The 18,848-nt window shown below is 42.3% G+C and overlaps 1 protein-coding gene across 4 annotated transcripts in view; it reads left to right on the forward strand.

The window, feature by feature from the left end:
* SNX25 (sorting nexin 25) overlaps positions 1-18,848 on the forward strand; it is a 148,101-nt gene that overhangs the window by 25,989 nt on the left and 103,264 nt on the right. For all 4 annotated transcript variants that reach the window (XM_073341842.1, XM_073341841.1, XM_073341839.1 and 1 more), the window contains exon 3: positions 1,235-1,451. In XM_073341842.1, coding sequence (XP_073197943.1) covers positions 1,235-1,451 — 217 coding nt within the window. The remainder of the gene's footprint in view (positions 1-1,234; positions 1,452-18,848) is intronic.

The raw sequence follows: 18,848 nt of genomic DNA on the forward strand, positions 1-18,848 counted from the left end.
ACGATCTTATGAAATGGCTTTGTTTAACCTATATATAACACGATAAAATAAAGCACTTGGATATTTTTGGGTCAGATTTTGATTAAATTAATGGATTCCCCTGAAACATTTCAATGTAGTCAAATTGGTATTTTCCAGTAAAAACAAACAAACATTCAAATGGAAAATTTTTGACCATCTCTACTCTTAAATAAAATTTTAAAATGTTTGAAAAAAAGGAAATACAAGATGTAGTCTTCTTCTCTTTCAAGTGAACAAAAGTAAAAAATAACATAGTCATTTGACTGCTTTTCAACCGATGGGATTACTCTGACAAATTGGGAGGGTTTTTATAGGTCATTGACCTGAGCTCAGGCTGTAGCAAATGATAGTTGCTAAAGATCCTGCTCAGGTTTTCACACACTCTTCTCTCTCTTTTCCCCCTTGTTATTTAGTTATCACTGTGACCGGTACAGACTTTCATTTTGTATCTTGCTTACATCTGTGATCACAGCTGATATGCAGGCTTCTTTGCGCTTCCTCCAGAGCAGTGATGACTGGTATACAACACTTCAAGCCTATATGACCATAAGCAAAATAGTGTAACGAGCTATACGCAAAGTGCTGTCAAAATACTGACAAAAAGTTTTTCCTAATTACTTTCATTTATAGTAATCTTAGCTGTTGCTTATAACTATAGTTCAGACTTATGGAAATGTTTAATTTTTCAAGTTTTAATTTTTTTTATGGTGTCTCCTTAAAATAGTCTAATAACGCTTTCCTTTCTCTAACTACTATAATCTTACAATGTGGTTCAACACTGTCCTTCAGCTGGGGGGGAAAAACACTGCCTGTACATGTTTTTTAAGTGTGTCTTTGAAATCAAGGTTGTTTAGACGCATGTATAAAGAACAAATTGCGTCAGTCCTCAGCAAACTTGGGAGATGTAGATAATTTAGTAGTTCATATAAAAAAATCCATGTTTTGTGATACAGGTATCTGTTCGAGATTTCTGTTTGACCAGTAACCTGACTGTCAGACCAAATCCACTTAAGGCTTTTGCATGGTGACCTCTGGTAATTTCTCTTAGGATCAGATTTCTTTAATATAACATTGCTGCCCTTTCTTTCTTTGAAGAGAGAGAATTTAAACCTAAAGAAGAAGATATGCAACCTGTTCCTGAGCTAATTGTTTTTGTACTATCCCTGTGTGTTTTCACCGTTGTTGCTATTTATTGTTTTGTTTCTCCTTTTAGTGTTTGACTACAGCTACAGAGATTACATTCTGTCCTGGTATGGGCACCTCAGCAAAGATGAAGGACAGCTGTACCACCTGCTATCTGAAGATTTCTGGGAAATCGCCAAGCAGCTGCGACAGAGGCTGAGTCACATTGATGTAGTGAAAGTTGTCTGCAGCGATGTAGTGAAAACTTTACTCACACACTTCTGTGACCTTAAAGCAGCCAATGCCAGGTAAAACAAGCAAAAAACCCACCAGTGCTTATCCCCTGTCCTCCTAGTATTTTAGTAGAGTTTTCTGCTTGGTCACTTTCTTTCCTTTTGGATGAAGTGCTTTGAGCCAATAAAGAGCTTACAATTGAGAGAGAGAAACAGTAAAGACAGGCAACATATAAGTAACATATATAGTCCTTACTGTTGTTTGTGAGACGCCTGCTACGCTTTTGGGCACTTGAGGTAAAGGAAACACTCATGTTTCTTTTTCAAATAGGTCAACTTCATCACTCTGTTTGTACTCCTATTCTTTGGTCACCATACAGGAAGGTATGTGAGTAATCTCTGAGGGTGCCATGAGACTGGCAGGATTTGGAAATGAGAATAAAAAATCACGTACATTCTTTCCAGAAAAGTGCAAATGTTCATTCCATAATCTTTTTTTCTCTCTCTCTCCTCTGGTACCAGGAAGCAAAGCCCCATGGTTCCTCTCTATCAAAAGTCTCTCTTGCAAAAACAAAATGATCTATTAGTCAAGTTGTTGGGCCAGGTTTTTCTCCTGTTATGAGTCTTTTCTTTGAGAGAGCCCTCTTTATACGGCCCTGAGGACTACAAGGTATTAAGAGAAGAATACCTTAATTGCACTCAATCTGATACTTCAAAATGGCTAGCTGTACTTTTAACTAGCCGTATGCATATGCATTCCTGGATCTGAGTGTACAATATAAACTTACACATTAGGTACATTTGTGCGTGTCTACTTCAGAAAATTGTTTTAAAATTACTCTAATTGAAATATTCTTTGGCTCATGTGATGAGACTTTTTTTACCTTCAGGTTGTTTTGCTCACAGTGATATCCATTTGTGATCTTTGCCCACAATGACGTCCACAGGTCTGTTTCTGATATTTCTGCAGGGAAAAGACTTCTTTCTTTATGCCCATGCCCAATCTATATGTTACCACTTTCCCTCTCTTCCTGAGCAGGCAGTCTTAGTGTTTTACTGGCAGGTGTCAGCCTGAATTTTCCCAGTACATAACAAGCGAAGCCAAAGACAGACAAGGTGGTCATTGCTGCAGGGGGAAAAAAAAGAAAATAAACAGGTGAGCTTTATGTACCTGCAGTGGGGCATATATAAAATTCTCTCAGTTGGCCTTTAATTTCAGTTCCAGAATATTTGCATGTAACTTGTTTCTCAACAATGATCAATGTCTCTTGGCTTTCTGACACTCTTGGCTGTGTTCTCTGAGTGTGCTACTGTAGTTTGTCACTCTGACTTTTGAGCACAATGTGAGCTCTGTCTAGAAGAAAAGTTAGATATCATATCTATCTTTCCTTTTAGTCAAGTTAAAAAGAAGTTGGAGACTTTTTTGCGACTATTTTTTAGGTATCACAGTACTCAAGTCTCAATTAACAAAAAGCCACCAATTTGAAATTGGGGAAGTATTCAAAACTGTAGTTTCCTCCTTTCTGGTGTTATAAAATTCTGACTTTTGCTTTGGATGCCTTATTTCCTGTTTATAATTATGTCCATTTCAACTGGATCTTTGTTTTTGGGTTGGGTCATGGCATTTTTGTTCTCACTATACTCACTTAGAGTAATAACTAATCCTTTGCTTATTTTCCATTTACTTTTTTTGCTTTGAGTTGAACATGCATCCTTGAGAACACCTACGAAGACTGGGACACATTAACATGCATATGAAAAGCTCACCCCAGAAATCCATGTGTGCAATGATAATCACATTTCTTAATTTACAGATTAGTATTTCATGCAGATTTAAAAATTCCTAAATGCAGATAACAAAAAGATTAAAACTGGACAGGTTGATTACTCTTGCCACAGTATAAGATCCTGATACTAGTTCTTAGAAGATCCTTTTTGGTTTTAGGAGCATTCTGAGTTTTTTTTATATTAAGTTAATTGTCCAGGTCTGTTATGACTACTGTGAATATCTTGTACATCAGAGGGTCCCATAATTTGGGGGAGTCTGAATTATGTCACTTCTCAATCTGAAGCTTGAGCACCACAAAAATCTTTCCAGCTCACAGAGACATTATGATTTTAAAAAAGCAAACACCAAAATTGTGAACAAACTCTGTTACAGAATTTTGAATCGATATCTCTAATTGATACAGTATGGCTCAGAGTCTAAATTTTGAAAAATATGGTAAGTTTAGACTGAAACTTGGATGTTTTGTCTTTGTGTCTGTGATAGAAGCCCGTTAATTTGGGTGAGTGAAATCATGGAATAATTTCCTGTTGTGATAATCACACAAATGCCTCCTGTGCATTGTAGTGGCTCCATGTAATTTTGTTACATATTATGATAGCAAAGAGAGTTTCATCCTTTGGTCAAGTTCAGTAAGTGACCTAGAGAATTTTAAATACATCTTGTACCATTTTTAGAGAGAATGTTATCCAAGTATCTATGCTTAGGGGCTCCCTCACTCTGTGAGACAAGGCTGGTAAGGGTAGGAAGTGTTCTCACCTGCATGAGGCTGAAGACATTAATCTCTTCTATGTGAAGTTCATAGGGTTTTGTCACCCACTTCACTCCAGGTCACCTTTTAAACTAATCCCTTTCCACCTGCCTTGGCTAATAAAAGAAACAAGGATGGCTAATTCTTTCAGTCCCATATGGAGCCTTCTGAGATGCTACAGTGAGGGTAGAGGGGTAGAAAGAGCAATACAAGCTCTTCCCTTTCATACGACTCACCCAGAGAGTAACATTGGTCCAGCAGGAGCTGGAAAAGATTCTGTCACTCTTAATTTCCCCTGTAAAATTTCTACATTTTATTTGGCTGTTAATGTTCTCCCAGAGCATGAAAGGGGTTAGATAGTTTGACCGTGGCAGTTGTTGGTCACGCGCATGTAGTTAACTGGTTTCCACATTTGAGACTGGAAAGGATTTTGCCCAAGGCATATTGGCTGGGGCCTTAGTGATTTTTTTTCCTCTTTCTCTGAAGCATTGAGCATGAAGTGCCTATTACAGGATGAGGGGAGCGTATTCTGCATGATGGATTTCCTGTAACTGCTGGGAATGGGAATTGGTGAACCTCAATTCTTCTTGTGTTCTGCTTGTTTCTGTGTGATTGTTCCCTTAATGTCTCATCCAAATGGCTGGATTTGGCTTGAGGAAAGCATAAAAAAGCTGAATGCTAGCCATGCTGTTTTATTATCTTAGATGGATCGTGAGCTGAATAGGGTGGTGAATAAATCACTGGAAATTTCCCTACCGGGTCTGTTGGAGACACCATCTGTCATGGCAGCATACTCTAAGTTCTGGCTATCTTAGAGAACAAAAAGCACTCTGATGCTTGGAATTCATTCTCTGTGTCTCACATAATATAAAATATTTGTTTTATTTCAAAGGCAGAAAGGAAAAATGCCTTTAAATTAAATTACACAGTCTGAGACTATAGGAGTTTGGCAGAGTAAGGCCAGATTCTATGTTACTGTGGGTGTGGAGATAGTTACCGCTCAACCACTCTTGGACCTAATGAGAGCAGTGCCTATTGAACAGGTGTAAAGGCACTATTAGTGTGATAAGAGGGAGTCTGCATTGTGGGCTTTTTTACGTTGTCTCCAGGCTGTGAGTAAACAACAGACTTATTCTTTCATCCCTTTTAATTTATAGTTTTATGTATCTTGATTTAATAGTAAAACATTTTTCCCCAAATAGGAATAGAGAGCGACGGGCTGCTTTTTAGTAAAACTGTTGCAGGTTTTTGCCATTAGATTCACAAGGCCAGTCATGACTTAGTGACATTGATTCCTTGAGGCTGTTGAGCATGGGATTTTAGGGCAGTGTCTAGCTCTTAGCAAACTTAAAGGGAAAACTGTTTGTGCATACATTTGCTGTCGCTTCCTGGAAACAAATAACACAGGAATTACATCCAGTTCTCATTACAAAGCTATTGATTAGGTTTTTTTTCAGTAATAATATATAGCTTGGTTCTCAATTGTCTTGGCTCTGTGTGTTTGTATATTACATATAGTGTGTGTCATTACGCTTGCTATACTTATTACAGTGTATAGTGTAAAGTAATATTCAATGTAAAATAGAAAGCATTGTTACCATGAAGTCAGCAGGAGCTGGTACAAAGAGAAGTTGAGAACTAGATTGAAGAAAGCCCCAAATACATCCAGCCTTAAGGATAGCTGGAGTACAGCTCCCAATCTTTCCTTTTTCTTTTATAATTCCATTTGTCTCTCTGTTTAAAAATGTCAAGAACTGCTTATCATGCTAACCCTCTGAAAACTAATATCAACAAGATTAACGTGAATTTGAGAGGTTGTTGCAATGAGAGCAGATATTTGGAAAGGATGATGATAAAAAAAGCTACAAAATAGCCTTTGAATAAGTATATTATTAAAGTACCTCTGGGCTAGTGCCAATCTCTGAAGTGTTGGACTTCTGTGAATGAAGCCTTTGTGAGAAGAATTCATGAAGTTCTAATTTTCTATTATTTGTAAGACAGTAGACCTAGAGACTTCAATCAGGATCAGGGATCTTATTGTGCTTGGTCCTCTACCAGCATAGCGTTTTTAATCCACTTCATACCATCTTTGATAACAGACCCAAAGTCCTTTGTAGAGTTCTCAGTCTTGCAAGACCAATGCACAAGCTAATAACTATACTGTGAAAAGAAAAGGAGTACTTGTGGCACCTTAGAGACTAACCAATTTATTAGAGCATAAGCTTTCGTGAGCTACAGCTCACTTCCTCAGATGCATATCGTGGAAACTGCAGCAGACTTTATATATACACACAGAATATGAAACAATACCTCCTCCCACCCCACTGTCCTGCTGGTAATAGCTTATCTAAAGTGATCATCAGGTGGGCCATTTCCAGCACAAATCCAGGTTTTCTCACCCTCCACCCCCCCACACAAATTCACTCTCCTGCTGGTGATAGCCCATCCAAAGTGACAACTCTTTACACAATGTGCATGACAATCAAGTTGGGCTATTTCCTGCACAAATCCAGGTTTTCTCACATCCTCCCCACCCCCATACACACACAAACTCACTCTCCTGCTGGTAATAGCTCATCCAAACTGACCACTCTTCAAGTTTAAATCCAAGTTAAACCAGAACATCTGGGGGGGGGGGGGGTAGGAAAAAACAAGAGGAAACAGGCTACCTTGAAACACATTCTCAGTTATGTTTGAATAGTATGTCTTTGTTGAAACAACACATGCTGTTAAAGAGGTTCAAGACACTAGATGTTGTGTCTTGATTAAATGGGTGCTATGAATATTTTGGTATTGACTTTCTTCTGACTGTGGATATGTTTTTCATTGTCTTTTAAAGCAGGCAGCTTACTTTTTGTCTTTACTGTGATGCTTTCATATGCAAGTCTAAATCAACTTATTTAGTTTCTTAGAAGTTTCAAACAGATCAATCCATTTTAATTCTGCTACACTGTCAAGAAGTTTAGAGATCTCAGGGAGATACAGGTAAAGAGATGCAGGCTGCATGTTGCCCCTGGTAGTTGTAAACGTATGCTGAATACAGAATGTGCTATGGAAATCTTTTATGATTTGTTGCATGTACACTTGAGCTCTCCCATTTTCACTGTCAAGATGACTAAGAGCCAAATATAATTTTGTGGGACTTCTCTGAAAAACTGTAATTAAAGAAATAGGAAGGCCAAAAGGAACGATTTTCCAGATTTCTGTGGGAAAAGGCTATTACTGATTTCTTTGGAAACTTTCTTACAGTCCCCCTCCCCCACTTCCCGTGCAAATAAACAAAACATTGTCTTATTTTAGAGTCTTTAAACTTGTCTCACACTGTAGTTCTGTTTCCCCATCAGAAGGCTTTCTGATCTTCACAGTGTGAGTTTCCCAGTCAGCTCCTACAGGGTAGATATGGGGTTCTCAGAAGTTTTCAAGCTTTTTTTCAACCACCATGAGGGTAAGAACACCACACACATATAAAATGTGTGTGTATATATTTTAATGAAAATGGATTTTCACATAATCAAAGAATGTCAGGAGTTGGGGCTTAAAGACAAACAGTATTGTAAGACTCATGATAAAATACTGAGAGTTGATAATACTGGAACCAGTGTTAGGAGGTCATGACCACCGTGCCCTTGCCATATTGTTGTATAGGAGGGAGATCCTGATTAGATTCTGTCAAAATGGGAGTGGGGTGGGTCACAAACCTAGTCGAACAGCTCTCTTGGGCACTCACCAGTCTGCTGTGAGGAAGCCATCCACTGGATTCCATGAGCTTTAAGCCTCTGAAGTCTGAACAGAGGTCAGGCACTTGTCTCTAGAAATAGTCTTGGGGTGAAAATCCGCTATCTAGCACCCTCTCCTGAGAGATTAGACCCTGCAGTCCAACTGCCAAGCCCCTAAAGTTAGTGCTGACCACTCAGACTTAAAGAAACCTTCTCCCAGAACTCTAGCCATATGAATGCTCTGGTGTCACAGATTAATTCCTTGGGGGCACGTGATAGGTGTAACCCATGACTAAAAGTTGCAAGCTCATGAACTCAGTCTTTGCGAAGGATTATAAAACATTATTGCTCTGTACTTGATACACAGATCCATTTTAAAAAAACAAAACACCCTCCATGCAGTTTCCTGCCTTAGTTTCCTCACCACTCCAAAGTATTCTTTGGGCAGGGGTCTGAGTCCTCTGGGGCGTCCAGGTTCCTTCTCCTGCAGTTCAGGGTTTGTCTTCTCAGCCATGCAGTCCCTCTCTCCCTAGATCATCTTGTTTCTCTGGCCTTGGTTGGTCTCATAGCTAACCTGCATTTCCCTTGCTATGAAAACATGCCTGTACCTTCACATCTCCTGCCCAAAATTTCCTGTGTACTGGCCGTGCTAGCCAACTCGGGCTCGTGGGGCTCAGGCTGTGGGGCTTTTTCATTTCTGTGCAGACTTCTGGGGTCTGGCTGCAGCCCGGGCTCTAGGACCCTGTGGAGTGGGAGGATCCTACAGCTCCAGAGTCCAGAAGCCTGCACACAGCAATGAAACAGCCCCTCCGGCTAAGCCCCATGAGACTGAGTTGGCTGGTGCGGGCCAGCGTAGGTTTTTCTTTGCTGTGTAGACATACCCTGCGAGTCTTTCCAGACCCATGGAGCTTTTGCAGGTTTTTTTTTTTAAAGGGCTAGCTAGCATCAGTACCTTGATGTCTGTTTTTGTTCTCCATTTGGGGATTTTCCACTCGCCCCTTCACCAGCTCCCTGCAGAGAGGTAGGAAAAAATGGTTCTTGTAGGCTTGAGCTAACCTATTTTTCCAAGGTGCTTCCATCTGAATAGGTGGCCACTGAATTCTAACGACCTGCCATTGTACCTGGTATGGGAGACACATGACAGCCATTATCAGCAAAGGTGGAATTCACATATATAGACGGGTGTGCAGTGATACAGTGTGCAGTTTTTATAGTAACAACTTCATAATATCAACCAGAATAAAGTTGTGCTGATAGATTCCCCAAAGTGTCACAGGGTCCTAGTATGGAAAAGCTCCAGAACTGGTTTTTAACCTTTTAACAGCCAAGAACACCTGTGGTAAGGTTGCTGAGTGTCCTGTACGTCCCCATCTATGTACATCAAAAGAGATTCTGCAGTTATGCATAGTCATTTTTTTTAAAAGCCTTTTGTTAATTTTTTTTTACCTTAGTGTTTTCCCAATTCCAATCCTCTTAAGGAATGGGTGAACTGGTGGATTTGTAGCATCAGGAGTAAGGTCACTGTGGTGGTCCATGACAGAGGCATTTGAATACAGATTCAATATTCACACTGAATAGATGAGTGCACCCCTACACTGAGCATCACTTTCCACTACTGCGAGTATAACTTCAAAAAATATTTCATTTGGGTCCAGAAATGATGAACCAATTGGAATAGCTCCCTGGAGAAAGGATTTGTTTTGGTTTTTTAAATTGTTTTGCCTACCTCTGCTTACTAATCTTTCCTCTAAAGGTTATATTTACTAATATTTCACTCATTTTGGGATAGCCAAAGAAAAGGCCCTTGCTTTCCTAAGCAATTACACTGTTATTATCCGCACAGAATTGAATGCATGTTTGAAAAACTTGTAAGATGGAAGTATGTGTGACATGAAACTCATGGGATTATTAATGTTGGTTTCACTTCACAAGGAAATAAAAAGTAATAATCTGTAATGCATGCTGTGCAATCCACAACTGTTACAAATACTGTCTGTATGAAATCACTTTTAAGTCAACTGCATCTTGATATACCAGTATATGTCACTGTCACTAAAATCCTAATTGCTGGCAAAGGCACAAATGAGTTAAATTGCCACTTGTCACTGTTTGTGTGATTTGAAGCTTATGAAATAATGTGTTGGATTAAAAGGCTTGTGTGGTACCTATTTTGGGAGCCACTCACTACAGTTTGAGATTTATATTTCTGTTCATTGAACCACTGTTTTCAGAATTTATGGATAACAAGCTGAGTTTTCAAAAACATTGTGCATAAATCAGAGAATCATAGAAGGTTAGGGTTGGAGGAGATCTCAGGAGGTCATCTAGTCGAACCTCCTGCTCAAAGCAGGACCAACCCCAACTAAATCATCCCAGCCAGGGCTTTGTCAAGCCCGGCCTTAAAAACCTCTAAGGAAGGAGATTCCACCACCTCCCTAGGCAAACCATTCCAGTGCTTCACTACCCTCCTAGTGAAATGGTTTTTCCTAATATCCAACCTAGACCTCCCCCACAGCAACTTGAGACCATTGCTCCTTGTTCTGTCATCTGCCACTACTGAGAACAGCCAAGCTCCATCCTCTTTGGAACCCCGCTTCAGGTATAGAATCATAGAATATCAGGGTTGGAAGGGACCCCAGAAGGTCATCTAGTCCAACCCCCTGCTCAAAGCAGGACCAATTCCCAGTTAAATCATCCCAGCCAGGGCTTTGTCAAGCCTGACCTTAAAAACCTCTAAGGAAGGAGATTCTACCACCTCCCTAGGTAATGCATTCCAGTGTTTCACCACCCTCCTAGTGAAGAAGTTTTTCCTAATATCCAATCTAAACCTCCCCCACTGCAACTTGAGACCATTACTCCTCGTTCTGTCATCTGCTACCATTGAGAACAGTCTAGAGCCATCCTCTTTGTAACCCCCTTTCAGGTAGTTGAAAGCAGCTATCAAATCCCCCCTCATTCTTCTCTTCTGCAGGCTAAACAATCCCAGCTCCCTCAGCCTCTCCTCATAACTCATGTGTTCCAGACCCCTAATCATTTTTGTTGCCCTTCGCTGGACTCTCTCCAATTTATCCACATCCTTCTTGAAGTGTGGGGCCCAAAACTGGACACAGTACTCCAGATGAGGCCTCACCAATGTCGAATAGAGGGGAACGATCACGTCCCTCGATCTGCTCGCTATGCCCCTACTTATACATCCCAAAATGCCATTGGCCTTCTTGGCAACAAGGGCACACTGCTGACTCATATCCAGCTTCTCGTCCACTGTCACCCCTAGGTCCTTTTCCGCAGAACTGCTGCCTAGCCATTCGGTCCCTAGTCTGTAGCTGTGCATTGGGTTCTTCTGTCCTAAGTGCAGGACCCTGCACTTATCCTTATTGAACCTCATCAGATTTCTTTTGGCCCAATCCTCCAATTTGTCTAGGTAGTTGAAGGCAGCTATCAAATCCCCCCTCCCTCTTCTCTTCTGTCGACTAAACAAGCCCAGTTCTCTCAGCCTCTCCTTTAAGTCATGTGCCCCAGCCCCCTGATCATTTTTGTTTCCCTCCACTGGACTCTCTCCAATTTGTCCATGTCCTTTCTGTAGTTTGGGGGCCCAAAACTGGATGCAATACTCCAGATGTGGCCTCACCAGTGTCGAATAATCACTTCTCTCGATCTGCTGGCAGTGCTCCCACTAATGCAGCCCAATATGCCATTAGCCTTCTTGGCAACTAGGGCACACTGCTGACTCATATCCAGCTTCTCGTCCACTGTAATCCCCAGGTCCTTTTCTGTAGAACTGCAGCTTAGCCAGTCGGTCCCCAGCCTGTAGCAGTTTAGGACTCTGCACTTGTCCTTGTTGAAACTCATCAGATTTCTTTTGGCTCAATTGTCCAATTTGTCTCGGTCACTCTGAACCTTATCCCTACCCTCCAGCGTATCTACCTCTCCCCACAGCTTAGTGTCATCCGCGAACTTGCTGAAGGTGAAATCTATCCCATCATCCAGATCATTAATAAAGATGATGACCAAAACTGGCCCCAGGACCGATCCCTGGGGCACTCTGCTTGATACTGGCTGCCAACTAGACATCGAGCCATTGATCACAACCCGTTGAGCCCAACAATCTAGCCAGCTTTTTATCCGCCTTATAGTCCATTCATCCAATCCATACTTTTTTAACTTGCTGGCAAGAATACCATGGGAGACCATATCAAAAGATTTGCTAAAGTCAAGATATAACACGTCCACCGCTTTCCCCATATCCACAGAGCCTGTTATCTCATCATAGAAGGCAATTAGGTTGGTCAGGCATGACTTGCCCTTGGTGAATCCATGTGGACTGTTCCTGATCACCTTCCTCTTCTCCAAGTGCTTCAAAATTGATTCCTTGAGGACCTGCTCCATGATTTTTCCAGGGCCTGACTGGTCTGTAGTTCCTCGGATTCTCCTTCTTCCTTTTTTTAAAGATGGGCACTATATTTGCCTTTTTCCAATCGTCTGGGACCTCCCGCAGTCACCATGAGTTTTCAAAGATAATGGCCAATGGTTCCGCAATCACATCAGCCAATTCCCTCAGCGCCCTCGGATGCATTAGATCTGGACTCGTGGACTTGTGCATGTCCAGCTTTTTAAAACAGTTCTTAACCTGTTCTTTCGCCATTGAGGGCTGCTCACCTCCTCCCCATACTGTGTTGCCCAGGACAGTTGTGTGGGAGCTGACCTTGTTCATGAAGATGGAGGCAAAAAAAGCATTGAGTACATCAGCTTTTTCCATATCATCTGTCGCTAGGTTGCCTCCCCCATTCATTAAGAGTCCAACACTTTCCCTGACCTTTTTCTTGTTGCTAATATATCTGTAGAAACCCTTCTTGTTAGCCTTCACATCCCTTGCTAGCTGCAACTCCAGTTGTTTTTTGGCCTTCCTGATTACACCCCTGCATGCTTGAGCAGTATTTTTATAGTCCTCCCTAGTTATCTGACCAAGTTTCCACTTCTTGTAAGCTTCCTTTTCGTGTTTAAGCTCACCGAAGATTTCACTGTTAAGTCAAGCTGGTCGCCTGCCATATTTGCTATTCTTTCTGCACATCAGGATGGTTTGTTCCTGCACTCTCAATAAGGCTTCTTTAAAATACAGCCAGCTCTCCTGGACTCCTTCCACCCTCATATTAGCCTCCCAGAGGATCCTGCTCATCAGTTCCCTAAGGAAGTCAAAGTCTGCTTTTCTGAGGTCCAGGGTCCATATTTTGCTACTCTCCTTTCTTCCTTTTGTGAGGATCCTGAACTCAACCATCTCATGGTCACTGCTGCCCAGGTTGCCACCCACTTCTACTTTCCCTACCAATTCTTCCCTGTTTGTAAGCAGCTGGTCAAGAGGAGAACGGCTCCTGGTTGGTTCCTTCAGTAGTTGCACCAGGAAGTTGTCCCCAACACTCTCCAAAAACTTCCTGGATTGTCTGTGCACTGCTGTATTGCTCTCTCTGCTAATGTCAAGGTGATTAAAGTTGCTCATTAGAAATATCTGTATGTAGATTTAGTTAGGAATTTTCAAAGATCAGTTTGTGTCTTTCTGTTTGGAAAATCCAATCACAAAGTCATAACAACAGATACTTGTGTGTTCAGAAGTTGAGACAAAGTGGGTGACTTATATCTTTTATTGGACCAGCTTCTGTTGGTGAGAGAGACAAGCTTTTGAGATAACGTAGAGCTCTCCTTCAGGACTGAGAAATGTACAGTATCATAGCTAAGTACAAGATGGAACAGATCATTTACCATAAGTAGCTAACATATTTCCTGGGACCATCTGAAGGGAAGTCGTCAGTTAACAGCCCTACTGTCATGTGCTGGGCGGGTGAAGCTGAGGGGGGTGGGAGGAGTAGTGGGTTTTAAGATTGTTGTAATAAGCCATAAATCAGTGTGTCTATTCAGTTCATGATTTTTAGTGTTTAGCAAAGTTATGAATTTATGCTCCCAAACCTGAAACCTGAAAGTGTTGTGCAGGTTTTCTTTGAGGATGAGGGCTGAGAGGTCAGATACGGAGTGATCGCTTTGTGACAAGTGTTCACCCACAGGTGATGTGGTGGTTTTGGTTTTTTTGGTCATTTTCCTGTGAGAATTCATTTGGGACCATAGTGATTCTCTTGTTTCACCCATATCTTTGTTATTGGGACAAGTAGTGCACTGGAGGAGGTACACCATATGCTGTGATAGGCATGTGTAGGACCCATGGATCTTGAAAAGTGTGTTGTGGGAGCTGAGTAGACTGGAAGGCTGCCTCATACATGTGCACCTAACTGGGATATTCAAAAAGGTTTAAGAGAAGTAGTTTATACAGCTATAGAAGTTGATGTTAGAAAAATTTAGTGGCACTCTGTTTGTTTTTGTGTGTGTGTATGTGTGGGTGTGCATACTGCAGTTAAGTTTCCTGTTTTCTCTGATGGTTACTGCAAAATAAACAATGTCATCCTTTACTTTGTGCCAGTTTTGTCGCAAATGTAGGAAAGTGGCCTCAGATAACTTTCCTTCTACTTTTTATTTGCTGCCTAAAATGTTACATTTCAACAGACCTTCTTGGTATCTTCCCAAAGTTCATTCTCACAAATCTTAAGGAAGAGTTGCAGAAAGAACCCCAAATTTGGGCTCTGGGATCAACTGCTACTGTACAATGGTAAGAATTTTATCCATCATTGTATGCATGCTCTTTGCTAAATTATTTTGTTGGTAGATTCGGGGGGAGGGGAAGCATGGGTGACATGGAGTTCTCTTTGCTAGGCAGGCTTATGCTGATTCACTGTATGTTTCCCTACAGGCTAATGAATACTTCATAATGAGACTGGCAGAAATGGAAACCCTCAGTTAATCAATCCTCTTGCAACAAGAGATCTGCTGTTCAATATGTTTTATGGAAATCCTGCAAAGTATGCACTGGAGCTGTTTAAAAGAACAAATCCAGATGTACTTACTACTTTGGAGAGGGATAGTATCATATGAAAGGGCAGTCACTGCCAAGAAATAGGAGCATTCTTCTGGATGATAGGCTTATGGAAAAGTTTGCTGCTTTGCCACCTGAAGTTTGGAGGATGCTCAAAGCCAGGATCACTGTCTATATGACCATCAGCAAATTGGTTCACCTTTAGCTGATGTTATTTTTCTTTTCCCTGCCTGCTTTTAGTCACCCTCTTATCTCTCTTATCCTCTCTGTTGGAACAAGTTAGTGGCACTGATACACAGAAGTTTGCATAGGACTCCTGCAGAGAGATACTCGGAGGATTTGTCCCTTAGACTTTTGCAAAGATACATGGAGATCTTGGCCAGGATACCTGCTGGAGGAAGGGTCTCCTCTTCTCAAGACCCATATCGGGTTGAGTAATGGAGAGAACCCATCTCATCAGGTACATGCCAGAGTATATGTAACCCCCACAAACAACAACATACTAGATGAATTAGGAAGGTAAGGGCCAAATATTTATCAATTGGCTTATTCTTTCCATTCTGTTTCTGTGATAGACCCATCTTGACTGTGTGCCAATAAACTCCTGGAACTGGCCCAACTCAGCTAAGCTGAATTTATTGGCTGATACTGTGAATTCCACCCAGACTTGTCAGAGACGGAGATGCAGACAGACTATGCAACTGCTTCCTCTGAAAGGATATAACTGTAAGAACAGTTAATGCTACAGAGAGATTAGGAATGTAGGCTGCAGTCCCAAACAGGGATGGGGTGCCTGTGGAGACTACACTGATGGTATGGCAAGATAAAAGGCAAATTTAATCGCAGCCCAGTGGAGTCAGAATGCACTGTTGATCTGTGCTGTTCATCCCTTGCTTGTATCATGAAAGTATGCCCAGCCATAAATAACTGCATAGACATCCCTTAAAAGGAAAGTGGTTGAGGCCTCTGCTAATACTATCTGAAGCTGTGTGCTGGAGTGCCCAGAAAGAGTGTTTTTGCATGCGCATGTGTCAAGGTTCCTTCTCCACTCTGAACTCCTAGGGTACAGATGTGGGGACCTACATGAAAACCTCCTAAGCTTATTTTTACCAGCTTAGGTTAAAACTTCCCCAAGGTACAAACTATTTTACCTTTTGCCCTTGGACTTTATTGCTGCCACCACCAAGCGTCTAACAAATATATAACAGGGAAAGAGCCTGCTTGGAAACGTCTTTCTCCCCAAAATCCTCCCAAACCCTACACCCCCTTTCCTGGGGAAGGCTTAATAAAAATCCTCACCAATTTGCATAGGTGAACACAGACCCAAACCCTTGGATCTTAAGAACAATGAAAAAGCAATCAGGTTCTTAAAAGAAGAATTTTAATTGAAGAAAAAAGTAAAAGAATCACCTCTGTAAAATCAGGAAGGTAAATACCTTGCAGGGTAATCAGATTCAAAACATAGCGAATCCCTCTAGGCAAAACCTTAAGTTAAAAAAAGACACAAAAACAGGAATATCCATTCCATTCAGCACAGCTTATTTTATCAGTCATTTAAACAAAACAGAATCTAACGCATATCTAGCTAGATTACTTACTAAGTTCTAAGACTCCATTCCTTTTCTGTTCCTGGCAAAAGCATCACACAGACAGAGGGAGAGAGAGAGCCTTTGTTTCTCCCCCACTCCAGCTTTGAAAGTATCTTGTCTCCTCATTGGTCATTTTGGTCAGGTGCCAGCGAGGTTATCCTAGTTTCTTAACCCTTTACAGGTGAAAGGGTTTTTCCTCTGGCCAGGAGAGATTTTAAAGGTGTTTACCCTTCCCTTTATATTTATGACAGCATGTGTGTCTTCAGGGTCAGGTGATCACTGTCTTGCCCAACAATTAACACAGTTTTGTTTTGTTTTTTCCAAAGGAAGTTAGAGTTGGTCAGTGTTAGACTGAGAGGTTATAAAGCCAGAGGGAACCGCTATGATCATCTAGTGAGTCTGCCCCCTGTATAACACAGGCCATAGGACTTCCCTGAATTAATTCGTGTTTGAACTAAAGTGTTCATATTGTGTGGTTCTGGCTCCATATGTCACTGCCATATACATATTATAATGATCTATTAGTACAAGTAACTCGGGGTCACATGCCCCATCCCCAGTTTGCTGCTTGGCTTGTACTGAGCATGTTCACACAGACTGTGCATGCTCAGTAACACCGCTGAAGCTGGCTGCCCTCACTCTGCCCCCACACTATCGGGTTGTTTCTAGTTCGTATAAGATATTCTGCTCCCAATCTAGAGTTTTTAAAAGGTGATAGCTGATACTCAGCGTCGGCTGCTCTCAGGATGTTGGCACTTAGTTCTTGGTGGCTGCTTCATCTTACCAGTCCAGAAGAGGAAGGTTAACTTTCACAAGAGGAGATCAAAATCCTGATTTAAATGACCCAGGACCTCTGCTGACCTGTCTGGGGACAGGTTTATGTAGATAGATAATGATCACCTACAAGGAGAGCCCATGGATGGAGGTACTTGATGCAGTGTAGTGAAAGCTGTAGGAGACCAGGGTGCGGATTTGGAGTATACTAGTATGGAGATGGTCAGCAGTGCACTGAGGAAGACAGCTAAAGATTCAGAGACCAGAGAGAAGAGGAGGTTTGACTCAAGAGGAGAGACACCTGCTCTAGCGCAGGCTGCAGGAGGCCTTCCATTGTGATAAGGGGCCTGGACACCAGCCTCCTGAGCCAGTGCTCCCTCGGTGAGTATGCAGGGTATTTGCATTCCCAGTCATTAATCCCGACTATGAGGCAGCTTTGCTTTTTGCACAAAGAGAAGGAGGTATATTTCCCTGTGACTAGCGTCCGTGCAGCATATAGCTGAAACCTCTGTTTGAATATGTATGGAGTTTGTCCATTTTTCTTACCCAGAAATGGCTGGACAGGAGCAGCCCCCTGAGTAATAGTTGATTGCAGCCAGCCAGGACCTGCAGCGGCAACGGCAAACTATCCCCGGAGAGGAAATGGACAGTGGAGGATGAGGGAGAAGACATTTGGGTGAGGAATAGCACAGTCGGGCCCTGACTTCAGCCTGACAAGCTTCTACTGGACTAGAATCGCTGCTTCCTGAGGAAATGACCATGGCCCCTCCACAGGTGACACAACACCCCTCCCACAGTACCTGCCAAGAGGGGCACCTGGACCCAAGCTATGTACAGTCTCTTTCCTTCCAGACCAATGCTGGAAGCATGTGAGGCACCTGGTCCTGCATCCTAGAGCCACTTACATTCACAGAGGAGGAGCTGCTGACTTGCAACCAAGAGTCACTGGAGGAAGTAAGAGTAGTGGGATATGCGCATGCTGCAGAGTCTGAAGAACAGTTGGCACTTGCCAGGGAAAGGAACTGGGGTATCCTTGAGTACTGAATGTCAGAGAGCAGTGTCTAGCTCCCTGCATGCTTCAGTGGAGAACCTGGCTAGAGTGGTTGATTTCTGAGGGAGTCTGCAACAATACAGACTTCTTTGGCTGTTTGTTAGTACATCTGGATGTGATTATTACACCAGGCACAGCACCGTCTCCTAAGGCATTTGGCAAGTGCTTCGTGCTCTGGTGGCAGCACAACCTCCCAATTAACTAGCCTCCAGTGCAATTGTACAACCTCCCTTTACTCCACCACCTCCACAAAATGAACCCCTACCACCAAGAGTGGGGGAGCCTAGTTGCCTGCCCACCTGCCAGCAGAAGGAGGTTTGGGCGGGGGGGAACCTCACCGTGGATACACCAGGGAATGATCAGAAGATCGCTAGGCTTTGTTACCCCTGTGATCTCTTTCTAATTCCAAGATCCATCTTTGCAGTTCTTCCCCCACTTTTCTTTCTGTACCCCCTTCCTCATACTTTTAATTAGACAAAACTGCTTCGGCATCACACACCTTTGATTGTGTTTCTTTGGCCAAAACTCTTTCCACTCTCTGCAGGTATCTGGCAGTTCCTAACAGGCAGCCTCTGCAGCATTGACCCTGGCACCAAATCAGCCCCTACTCACCCAAGGTGTGCCATGGAATGACCTATCTTTTCTGTGGTCAACTCTTATGCGTATGCACATAGTTTGAAACTCCCTTCAATGCAGCTAGCCTTCTGGCCTCACTAGCAGTGGCCCCCAAAGGTGCACCCTCTCCCCAAGGTACATAGCTACCTTGTACTCCCATCAGTCACCATTTTGAAACCCCCCATAAGGGATTCTTTAACTAAGGTGCATAACTCAGTGTTTTGATACCAATCGGGATTCGGAAGTCCCAGACAGGATGTTTTGGAATTGTCTTTATAGT

The sequence above is a fragment of the Lepidochelys kempii genome, chromosome 4, assembly GCF_965140265.1.
Source record: "Lepidochelys kempii isolate rLepKem1 chromosome 4, rLepKem1.hap2, whole genome shotgun sequence".
Classification (NCBI taxonomy): domain Eukaryota; kingdom Metazoa; phylum Chordata; order Testudines; family Cheloniidae; genus Lepidochelys; species Lepidochelys kempii.